This window comes from Lactuca saligna, chromosome 1 (assembly GCF_052625555.1).
Source record: "Lactuca saligna cultivar CGN05327 chromosome 1, ASM5262555v1, whole genome shotgun sequence".
NCBI lineage: Eukaryota > Viridiplantae > Streptophyta > Magnoliopsida > Asterales > Asteraceae > Lactuca > Lactuca saligna.
Genome location: NC_136417.1, coordinates 103,985,263 through 103,996,995, shown reverse-complemented (window position 1 = coordinate 103,996,995; position 11,733 = coordinate 103,985,263). Strand labels below are relative to the sequence as shown.

Here is an 11,733-nt window from a genome sequence, read left to right as displayed (position 1 = left end):
AACATGTATCTTAATTGATTCAGTCAGTTTATTTATTTCAGTTTTTTTCAACACCCTGTCCTAGTGGTATGTATGATTAGAAATTCTATATATACATGACATATCATATAGAAGAATATGAGTAAGTATTTAGAAAAGAATTTTAATCGAGTTAATCCAACATTTCTTTTCTTACGTTATCTCAAACCACGTATATATCAAGAAGAATACTGGTAATTGGTAAATATTTAGGTTACATTATTTACTTATTATTTAATATTGTTATTCGTTTTTAATGAATAGGATTCTTCTGTTATATACTCGTTTGGTATGATATAATCCTCTACTCAGATAATTAAAACTTACATACATCGATGGTTCACATTCCTTCCTCACAGGAAGTAGCAACGGAAAAGGGTTTTTCCGGTGACAAAGAGACGATCAAGGAGTACGGGGTTGTGTTATCTAGCGTTCAGAAGACGTTAGCGGTGGAGAAGGACGGCGGTAGGTGGGAAGAGCTGTTTCCTGATATTCTGGCATCGATTTTCTTAAGGATACCACAGAAAGACATGCTGAGATGTATTCCGCTCGTGTGTAAGTCATGGATGAAGGTTTCGATGGGGCCATACTGTTGGCAGGATATCAGTTTGCAGACATGGTGTCTGCAACACAAACTCAGTCGAGGTGCAATTGACTCGATGGTGAAGAAGCTCATTCGACAAAGTGAGTGGAATGTTCGACGATTTTCTGCTTTCCAGATGGGAGAATCCGGATTCTCATCTGTCGTTAAGTGGTATGTATAATGTATTAATGTTTTATATAAATGGTTTTGATCATTCGCTCTTAACCCTTTTGTTTCTTGTAGTGGAAGATCTTTGGAAACGCTGGATATTCAGTTTTGTCGTTTAAGCGATGATATGGTGTTGAAGCATTTAAAGCCACTTCCAAATCTTAGAGTCTTGGATATTAGCTATTGCCGAAAGTTCACAGCCAAAAGTCTTGTAGCGTTTGGTAATCAATGCACGTCTTTGATTCACTTGAAGAGAGACAATTACCCAACGAAAGAGTTCCCAGCTATGGATGATTCCGAAGCCAAAGCCATTGCGGACAACATGCCGAAACTACAACATCTGAAACTTTGGTTTGGGCGATTTGGTGATTCGGGTCTTTGTGAAATCGTTAGTAAATGTAAGTATCTTAAGCATCTTGACATTCGTGCATGTTGGAATGTGAAATTGGAGGGTGATCTTAAGAAGATGTGTCAAAAGCTTGAGTGTTTCCGGATCCACGATTGCAAGTTTATTGAGAGTGATCTATATGACATGATTTTCCCCAATGGGCTCGGATACAAGGATCCTTTCACACGATTAGAAGCTCGCAGTAACCGAATTTATTGATACTTAATATTTTATAAAGGGTCTTTATTATTATTTTAAATTAAGACAAAATTGCAAAAATGGTCCATATGCAAAATTTTGGGGTCTTAGTCCGAATCCCGAGTTATTTGTATTCATGGTCCTTTTAGAGTGAGTTGTATGTGGAATTGGTCTCCGGACTTAACTTCCGTTTAACTTGATGCTATTAACAACCTCATGTGCCTCTCACACGAGGGTATATTTGTCTTTTTTACTTCTAAGAGACAATTTTTGCATTGAAAAAAAGTATATCACTCTTTAAAAAAAAAAGAAATTAATACCTATTTATTTATTTCAGCTTCTAAGAGAAGCTGAAATCACGAATGGAAGGTTGTGATCAGGAAGCTCCGATGGTGGAGTGTGGTTCTGCAGTAGTTAAGCAGTCACAAGGGGGGAAAGGCGGAGGTAGCTAGTTTACCGGTTCTTCTTCCTCTCGTTTCATAGAAGCCAAAATCAAGGACCACTGCAAACGAGAGGATTTTTTGAGTTGTTGATTGACAGGGAAGAATGAGGGAGGAAAGAGAGAAAATGAAATTGGGGTGGCAACCTTGGTTTGTCGGATTCTTTCCTCGCCGAAGATGTAAAGGAAGAGAGATTAGCTGGTGGGTACGTTTGGGGTTGTGCTCGACGGTAAAATGGTGGAGAAGAGGTGGAGGGCAGCCGGTGGGTAAAATCTAAAGGGCAGAAACACTTTATTTTCTTCATTGCGCATCCGGTGAAACAAGGGGACGAGAGAGAGAGAGAGAGAGAGAGAGAGAGAGAGAGAGAGAGAGAGAGAGAGAGAGAGAGAGAGAGAGAGAGAGAGAGAGAGCTTTTTATTTTTTAATTATAAAAATAAATAAACACATATTAATTTTAAAGCAAAAAAGAAATATATTTTTTCAGTGCAAAAATGGTCCCTTAGAAGTGAGAAGACAAATATACCCTCATGTGAGAGGCACATGAAGGGGTTAACAACAACAAGTTAAAGAAAGTTAAGTTTGGGGACCAATTCCAAATACAAACCACTCTAAAAGGACCATGAATCTAAAAAACTCGGAGTTTGGACTAAAACTCCAAAATTTTACATACCATAGGGATTATTTTTGCAATTTTGTCTAAATTAATTTTAAAAATAGTTTTAGCAAAATGTGGTTAGAAGTTTAAACTGCGTGTATCAAATTGATGTTTCCCTGACCCATTTGATATTACGGGCGTGTTCGGTATAGAACGTTTGAAAGCTTCTAGTTTCTAACGTTTGACAAAACGGTCCGTTTTAAACAAAAAATCTCGTTCGGTATTACAAACTTCTAGCGTTAAGTTTAAACAAAACGTTCTGAATCCAAAAGTTCTCATGTAACGTTTTCCTGAACATGCTCTACATATTACATTTTTATTCACATTGGAGTCTGTGTCAATTTGTTTTTGTTTTTTACGGGTCAATGTGATAACATTAGACTCCGAGCAATTTGGTAATTACCCTATGATAGAATCTTTTATCATAACTTATTATTACTTTTTAAAATATTAATTAATAATGAAAACATCAATAAAAACATTTATTTGCAAATATTAAATATAATTAATATAATCTATAAAAAAACGTCCACGAAGTCAACCCATTAAAACTTTTAATGATAAATCAGTTTTTACTAAAATCACCCTTACATAATTTCCTATAATATTATTATCAGAGTTATTCGTTAGAAAATCATAAAAAACATCAAAGTACTATGTCACTAAAGTTTTCCAAAAGGGAAGTGATTCGTACACTACACTTTTCTCTGTACATAACAATTTGTGTTTTAAAGTGTTGTATTGTATAACTCTATAACTTATAAATAATTGTGTACGTTAAAAACTTGTTGTATAGGATCACTTCGTTTTCCAACATGTCATTAGAATATTATTTTTTGAAACATATAATATAGTTGAAAACTTTAAGAGTCTTCCGACTTGCATGTAAATCATAGCAGTAGTCCAACCATGTTTATTACCTAAAAAATATTAATAAGCAACCGGTAAACTTAAAAGTTAGTGATTTAACACTATATTCAATCATTTTATTAATCATGTAATTCATGTAGCATATCATTCACATAAAATTTATATACCATATTCGTTCCTAAAACATATTGTTGGTACAATCTAATTTTCTGTTCAGTCACGCGTATCTATGAACATGAACCATATTTTATTCCCTCTTTTCCGAGAACAAGCCCATATCAACCCTTTTCCGGGAATAAGATAATATTACAAATAATTACATACTCCCCAAATTCGGCTTGGTGGAATGACGGTAATGGTGACTCCCTTATGCAATCCGATGATGGCGAATATTCAATGTCGGAGTTATCTCCGGCGGAATCTGTCAGAAGTTTCCGATCAGAAGCTAGAGAGACGCATGTCAGTATCTCATCGCCAATTCCTATGAAGTCGCCTCGTCTTCCCAAAGCGGCTAATTTTTGGGCTGATAAGGAATCGCCATCTCAAAAGCAAAAAAGTCATAAGTCTAGCCAGACCCATTCCCATATGGAGCATGAAAGTAGTTGGGCTAAATCCTCCCCAAGAAATAGGCGGTCCAATACGGGGCCCAATAAATCCATAGATCTAAACTGTGATCCATCTCTTTCTGTTTCTCCAAGAAAATCAATGAATTCAGGTGAGGAAAATACGTCACCGCCAGAGCCCCCACATTCAGGTCACCAAAGTGTATCTCTCGACTCCTTCTCCGCCCCTCTCGCTCCCCCCTCGCCACGGATGGATGGGTCTCATGTTAGGTCACCGGAGCTTCATGAATCTTCCCCCAAGGCAGCCTCGCAGTCTACATCTATGGAAGTTTCTAAGACAATTGATATTGGGGAAAAAGTGGGATTCCAGATAAGAGGCAGGGAAGAACAATTGAGGCAAATGATCAAGAACCGTGGAGTGATTATTGTGGACCAATGAATATTTTTTCGAATAATATCCGTGGAATTGGGTGTGAGGTAAAAAGGGAATGGTTAAAAAATTCGCGCATTCAATATAAGTCGGTCTTTGTCGGTTTGCAGGAAACGAAGTCATCTGAGGTTAAGGGGGGTCTCGATAAGTACATCTGGGGTCCTGGAAATTTTCAAAGTGAAGTGGTAGATCCTAGGGGCCTCTCCGGTGGTATTGCTTCCCTTTGGGATCCTTCTGTATTCAGTGCAGTGGAATCAATTAAAGGGGTTGGATTCCTATGTATTAAAGGTTTGTGGCTCAAAACCAAGAAAAATGTTTGTTTTGTAAATGTTTATGCTCCTCAGGATCCTTCCGAAAAAAAGTTACTGTGGAACAAGCTAATTGACCTTTCTAATTCGGATCCAAATGATTGCTGGTTTGTCTTTGGAGACTTTAATGTTGTTCGTTCTCCTGAAGAGAGGTTGGGCTCTATATTCTATCCACAAGGAGCTTATTTCTTCAATAAGTTTATTTTTTCAGCTGGGTTGCTGGAAATTAAAATGGGTGGCCGTCGATACACATATATGAACTCTAAGGGGGATAAACATAGCAAGCTAGACAGGTATCTTGTTTCTCCAAATGTAGTAGACACTTGGCCGCATTTAAATGTCACCACCCTTCCACGCGTTCATTCTGATCACTGTGCAATAATATTATCCTCAAATCAGATTGATTTTGGTCCCTATCCTTTCCGATTCTTTAACTCGTGGCTAAATGACCCAAAGCTGGAGTTGATTATTAAGAATGGATGGTCCCTGAGTTCCAATTCCGGACTTAATAAAATTGTCTCCCCAATTTCTGTGGTTGCTTGCAAACTTAAGAATTTAAAGGAACATATAAAAGCATGGAGGAAAGAGGTCGTTGAAGCAAATAAAAAGGAAATAGATGAGCTCACAAATACAATCAACTCCATCGACCTTCTTGCTGAATCTGGTCCTGTGCTTGAGGATTTATTAAAGAACAGGGAGTATGCACACCAAAAAATAATTAAGGTTGAGTCTAGGCGCATTGAGGATCTTAGACAAAAATCCCGAATCCGATGGGCGTTAGAGGGTGATGAAAACAACAAATTCTTTCATGGTGTTATAAACAATCATCTTAGGTCTCAAAGAATAAACGGTATCAAAGAGAATGGTTTCTGGATTAATGACCCGGTATTGATCAAGCAAATTGTAATTAGTCACTTCTCGAGGCGTTTTGCCGAGCCAATCTGAGATAGGCCGAGATTTTGCAGTTCCCTGTTCAGAAAATTGCCCTTATCCATGGCTAACTCTCTTGAGGCCCCTTTCTCCTTAGATGAGATTAAAGCAGCAATCTGGGCATGTGGCTCGGATAGAGCCCCTGGACCTGATGGGTTCTCGTTTGCTTTATTGAAAAAGCATTGGGGTGTGATTGGAAACGACTTCTACTTTGCAGTAAAACATTTTGAAGCCACAGGGGTCATCGACAAGGGCTGTAATGCCTCTTTCATCACCCTCATTCCAAAGGTCCAAGACCCAATATCGATGTGTGATTTCAGGCCCATTAGCTTAATTGGATGTCTATATAAAACCATTTCAAAGATCCTTGCGGAAAGAATTAAGATGGTGATTCATTTGGTAGTTAGTCCAGTGCAGACGACTTTTATTAAGAATAGATTCATCCTGGATGGTCCTCTAATCCTAAATGAAGTTATCACTTGGTTGAAAAAGAATAAGAAGGTGGCTTTTGCATTCAAAGTGGACTTTGAGAAAGCTTTCGACTGCCTCAGCTGGGAGTACCTGGATTCGATTTTGGAGCAAATGGAATTCGGGGGCAAATGGCGGTCTTGGATCCATGGTTGTCTTTCTTCTGCTAGAGTTTCGGTTCTAATAAATGGGTCGGCTACTTCTGAATTTTGTATGGAGCGTGGTATCAGGCAAGGTGACCCTCTATCTCCGTTCCTTTTCATCATCGCGGCTGAAGGGTTAAACATCGCCTTGGAAATGGCAAAACAATCCGGGGTTTTTACCGGTATCCAACTGCCTAGACAAGGTCCAACCATCTCTCATCTCCAATATGCTGATGATGCTATTTTTTTGGGCTCTTGGTCTATTGCAAATGTTAAAAATCTGATCAGAATCCTTAGGTGTTTTGAGCTATCATCAGGTCTCAAGGTAAATATGTCCAAAAGTAAGATATTCGGCATTGGTGTTCCAAACTGTGAATTAGAATTATTGGCCCGATATAGTAATTGTTCCATTGGATCCTTTCCCTTCAATTATCTTGGCCTGCCGGTTGGTGCATCTATGGCTAGGGTGGCACACTGGACCCCTTTAATCGAGAAATTTCAAGCGAGGCTATCTAAATGGAAGGCTAACAATCTATCTTTTGGTGGGCGCTTAACTCTATGTAAAGCTGTGTTGAGTAGTCTTAGCTCCTATTATTTTTCTATTTATAAAGCTCCGGTAAAAGTTATTAAAACCCTCGAAAAGATAAGGATGCGATTCTTTTGGGGAGGGGATGAAACTACAAAGAAAATGGCTTGGATTTCCTAGGACAAAATCCTCGCTGGTAAAGATTGTGGCGGGCTTGGAATCGGTAGTTTAAAGGCTCAAAATTTAGCTCTGTTGGGGAAGTGGTGGTGGAGATTCAGGAACTATCCAGAGAGTTCGTGGGTGGAGGTAATAAAATCTATCTATGGAGTTGATGGGGGTTTTGACAGGACTTCAGTTGCGAAGAGGAAAAGCGGCTGCTGGGGCACCATTGCAAATATTCCAAAAATCCTTGAGAAGGACGGTGTATCATTTTCAAATCACTTTCTCCATTCTCTGAATTCTAATGGGTCTCTCAGATGGTCATGGTCTCTTGAACCCTCTGGAGTTTTTTCGGTCAGGTCATTTAGATGCCACATTGACAAACTCACTCTTCCAGATAGTGCTGGTATATGGTCCTGGAATCCGTTGACCCTAGGAAAGATAAATATTCTTGCATGGCGTATCTGCCACGGGAAGCTACCCACTATGGTCAACTTATTAAGATTCGGTATATGCTCTTCAAATCTATGCAGGATCTGCCATGGTGATCCGGAATCTGAACAACATATTTTTTTAGAGTGTCTGGTGTCGAGGGAAGTTTGGCAGCTTATATGCAATTGGTGGCGGTTATTTGATTTTCCTCTTGTCTCAATCAGTGATCTGATGCATAGTAAACGGAATGTAGCAGGGCATCAAAGGCTAGCTTGGATCCATGAAGCTATAATGCTAACATATATCTGGGTGATCTGGAAATACCGGAATGTAAGGGCTCATTCGCATGCTCCAATTCAAAAATCGATACCGGCGTTGGCTTATGAAGTGAAATCACTCTCGAATTTTTGAATCAATGCTAGAAAGAAGAAAGGTCAGACCCTGAGGTGGTATGAATGATGTAGTGATCCGATTCTAGAATGCTATAGCAGGCTATAAACAGTGGTTTTTTTTATGTTTTGTTTTCGTTAATGTTTTGTATTTCTAGCCTCTGGCTAGTTTATTTTTAATATATATTTGCCTGCTGTTCAAAAAAAAAAAAACAACCCCCTTATTCATTCCTTTACGGAAATAAGATAACATTACATATAATTACATTACAAGCAAAGTCAACATAATAAATGAGTTAATGAAACTACCCTGAATAAGAAATCAATTGGATAACAATACTGATGTGGGCTAAGATGAATTGTCCCTTCTTTAAACACCTATATGTTGGATTAATGTGTCTAATCCAATAACTAAATTGATATATTCTTGAATTAGAAGCAAAATCCTTTTTGGGTTCCCTCATAACTGGTAACTTAATAGAATGACATTTAGAGAGAGAGAGAGAGAGAGAGAGAGAGGTTCATATGTTAATTTATTATATGATTATTAAACTTTAACAAATGATTTATTAATATATTATATGATTAACATATCAGTTACAAACAATAATAATTAATTAAGAATTAATCATAAATTAATTGAAATTAATTTAAAGTTACTTAGAATTAATTGGAAGTGCAGAGACTAAATTATAGTTCATCAACAGTTGAGCAGGATAGGTTTTCTAGAACCTTCTATGCATGGACGGTTTGGCTATGTGTTTTAGGATTTAGATTAATCTTTTTAGATGATTAAGGAGTTGCATAATTACCTAATTTAAGATATTATTATTATATTCTAATTAGGGTTATCAACGGCTTCCTCATTAGCTATACATAACACTCATAAGGTCTCATTTCATCCACTCCATTCAACTCCCAGGAGCCAAAATTTTCTCTAAGACTCCCCTCTCCTCACGTTTTCTAGTTGCTAGGGTTTTAGGTACCCTTTCATCATATAAGGTGGAGTTTACGACCCACATGGAGTTTACGGCCGTAAACTCCCTTGTGCTGGCCGTGAACTCCCGATCAAGGTGTTATAGGCCTGTTCTTTGTACTATAGCTTCAACATATAAACCCCGACACTTATCCCTTAAGTGTACAAGGCTTAGAACGCTCAAATAAACTCCTAATTGTGCTAAAAGATAGCAAAAATGAGTTTGAATTTCAATGAAGTGTTAGACTAAACAGGATAGAAAATTTCGGGTTGTCACAAACTTATGATGAAAGATCAACAAGCTTTGCTTAGGAATCAGCAAGCATCTATTCTCAACATAGAAAAGCAGTTGGGGCAACTTGCACAATAAGTGAATGAGAGAAGCCCGGGTGGACTTCCAAGCAATACCGAAAGTAAGCCGAAAGGTGCACATATAAATGTTGTCACAACTAGGAGTGGGAAGATTATAACCCATGTGACTCCTATTCAGCATGAAGATCCTCAACTGGTGCAAGAGGATAAAGAAGAGCATGCAGAAACACAAAATCCCGACTCAACTTGCCGAGTCGACGATATGGACTCGACGAGTCCCCCAACTAAACAGAAAAACCAGCCTCCGGTTAAGCCATATCAGCCTCCACTTCCCTTTCCGGCTCGATCTAGACAAGAAAAAAATGAAGGAGACTACTAGAAGTTTCTGGAACACAAAATCTCTTCAGATCAATATGCCATTCATAGAAGCGGTTGCACAAATGCCAAAATATGCAAAATTCCTCAAAGGGCTACTAACCAATAGGAAAAAGTTGGAAGAAGTAAAGAAGGTGGGCCTAAACGAGAACTGTTCAGCTGCTATGTTGAACAAACTTCCTAAGAAGAAAGGTGATCTGGGAAGCTTAACATTTACCTGCCAATTTGGAAACTTAGCTACCATTTATGCATTGACTGATTCAGGGGCAAATGTAAATCTCATGACTTACTCGTTTTTCAAAAAGTTAGATCTTCCAGAGCCAAGGCCCATTCGTATGGAAATTCACCTAGCAAAAAAGACGGTTACATTCCCTAGGGGAATATGTGAAGATCTCTTGGTGAAAGTGGACAAGTTCGTGTTCCCCACAGACTTTATAGTATTAGACATGGAAGCAGATCCCCAAGTCCCGATCATACTCGGAAGAACTTTTCTTAATACAACAAGTGCTATTGTTGACATGCGAGATTCTAAACTTACCCTTCGGGTAGGAGACAAATCAGTCACTTTTGGAGTTGATCAAGCCATGAAGCATGCAAAGAGTAGTGACGACACGACATTTTCGATTGACATGTTGGAAGAATTATTGGAAGATTGGAATAAAGTTGAGCCAAATAAGTCCACTATCACATTTGAAGAAGAATTTGATGCTGAAAAGGACCTGCTGGAAATAGAGAGACTGCTCGAGGAAGTTGATTATAACGATCTAATCAGAAATGCAGAAAACTCGACTCGCTGAGTAGCCTCGCCCGACTCGGCGAGTCGATTCGAAGAACACCGAACAGTCGCGAATATTACGCCAGACTCGATGAGTCCCCTCACCGGACTCGACGTGTTCAACATTCAGAACATGAAAACTGAGCTTAAAGCACTACCAGATCACTTGGAGTACGCATTTCTTGAAGATGGCCAACAAAAACCTATAATTATAGTTGCTGATGTGGCCAAACATGAGAAATAAATCCTTGTGGGTGTACTAAAGAAAAGGCAAGGTGCTATAGCATGGAAGATAACCGACATCAAGGGAATTAGTTCGACCTATTGTTCCCACAAAATCTACTTAGAAGATGGATCAAAAGGTGTAGTACAACGCCAAAGAAGACTCACCCCGAACATGCAAGAAGTTCTGAAAAAGGAGGTGGTGAAACTACTAGATGCCAGAATCCTTTATTCGATCTCCGATAGCCCATGGGTGAGTCCGGTCCAAGTGGTTCCAAAGAAAGGAGGTATGATGGTAGTGGCTAATTAAAATAACAAATTAATTCCAAGGAGGACGTAACCGGGTGGCATGTTTGCATCGACTATAGGAAACTAAATTAGGCCACATGCAAGGATCACTTTCCATTGCCATTTATCGACCAAATGCTCGAGAGGTTTTCCGGTCATCTATATTATTGTTTTCTCGATGGGTTTTCTGGGTAGTTTCAAATTCCAATCGACCCACAAGACCAAGAGAAGACCACTTTTCCATGCCCGAATGGAACATTTGCATATAGACGCATGCATTTTGGGTTATGTAATGCACTAGCTACTTTCCAAAGGTGCATGATGGCTATTTTTCATGATATGGTCGAGAAGTTTATGGAGGTTTTTATGGATGACTTCTCAGTTTTCGGGTCCTCTTTTGAAGATTGTTTGTCCATATTGGATCTAATGCTAGCAAGATGTGAGAAGACCTATTAATTAGTCTTGGTGAATATCAAACTCAGCCGTAGTGGTAATGATACTAGGTTTTTGACGATGAAAATTGTTTTAAGAAGTAACGAAGCACTGTCTGAATTCATAATCACCACCTTATCAGGTGAGTGCATAGTTACTTTCATCTTACACATAGATATGAAGTATTTTATATAAATTATGTGTTGTGTGTGCATATTATCTATATACTTGCTATCTACGCTGGATGAACGATTTTATACATGTTTTAAATGATTTAAATTGTATATGTATTTTATATCTACAAAATGTGTTGGGTAAAACATGGGTAGATGTAATAGTTGTTATGTGACCAAATAAAATAATGAGAGGCCTCGTTATAGATGTTATTGAGGATCCAGTCATCTAGCGGAGTATAGATGACGACCACAGACTATTCTAGACAGTCCAGTGGAACGCTAGCAGGCTCGCAACCTGTAGGTGTTTATTTTAATTGTTTGTTTACCAGCAGTACTCCATCTTCCACATGGTTGCTTTATTTGAAATGAATTGATGAGGAACTCCCGAAGCATGTGTTGTCACCCTGATGAAAGTCCTTAGAGTAGGTCCCTTGTGTTAGATGTTTTAGGGACGTAAAGTGAGGATAACGGGAACAGGTAATCGAGTTTGTTTGGTTTGATAAAGTTAA

General features: G+C 38.5%; 3 protein-coding genes across 3 annotated transcripts; all 3 read left to right on the top strand.

The window, feature by feature from the left end:
• Positions 1 to 353: 353 nt before the first annotated feature.
• On the top strand, positions 354 to 1,376 carry LOC145010267 (F-box protein FBW2-like). Its single transcript, XM_078968832.1, has 2 exons — positions 354 to 772; positions 845 to 1,376. Exons 1-2 carry the CDS (start codon positions 354 to 356, stop codon positions 1,374 to 1,376), a joined length of 951 nt encoding a protein of 316 aa, XP_078824958.1.
• A 2,942-nt stretch (positions 1,377 to 4,318) lies between these two features.
• LOC145010258 (uncharacterized) lies at positions 4,319 to 5,566 on the top strand. The gene has a single exon (XM_078968826.1). It carries the CDS (start codon positions 4,319 to 4,321, stop codon positions 5,564 to 5,566), a length of 1,248 nt encoding a protein of 415 aa, XP_078824952.1.
• Positions 5,567 to 9,318: 3,752 nt separating this feature from the next.
• LOC145010245 (uncharacterized) lies at positions 9,319 to 10,128 on the top strand. The gene has a single exon (XM_078968811.1). The coding sequence runs from the start codon at positions 9,319 to 9,321 to the stop codon at positions 10,126 to 10,128; it is 810 nt and encodes a 269-aa protein (XP_078824937.1).
• The last annotated feature ends 1,605 nt before the right edge of the window (positions 10,129 to 11,733 follow it).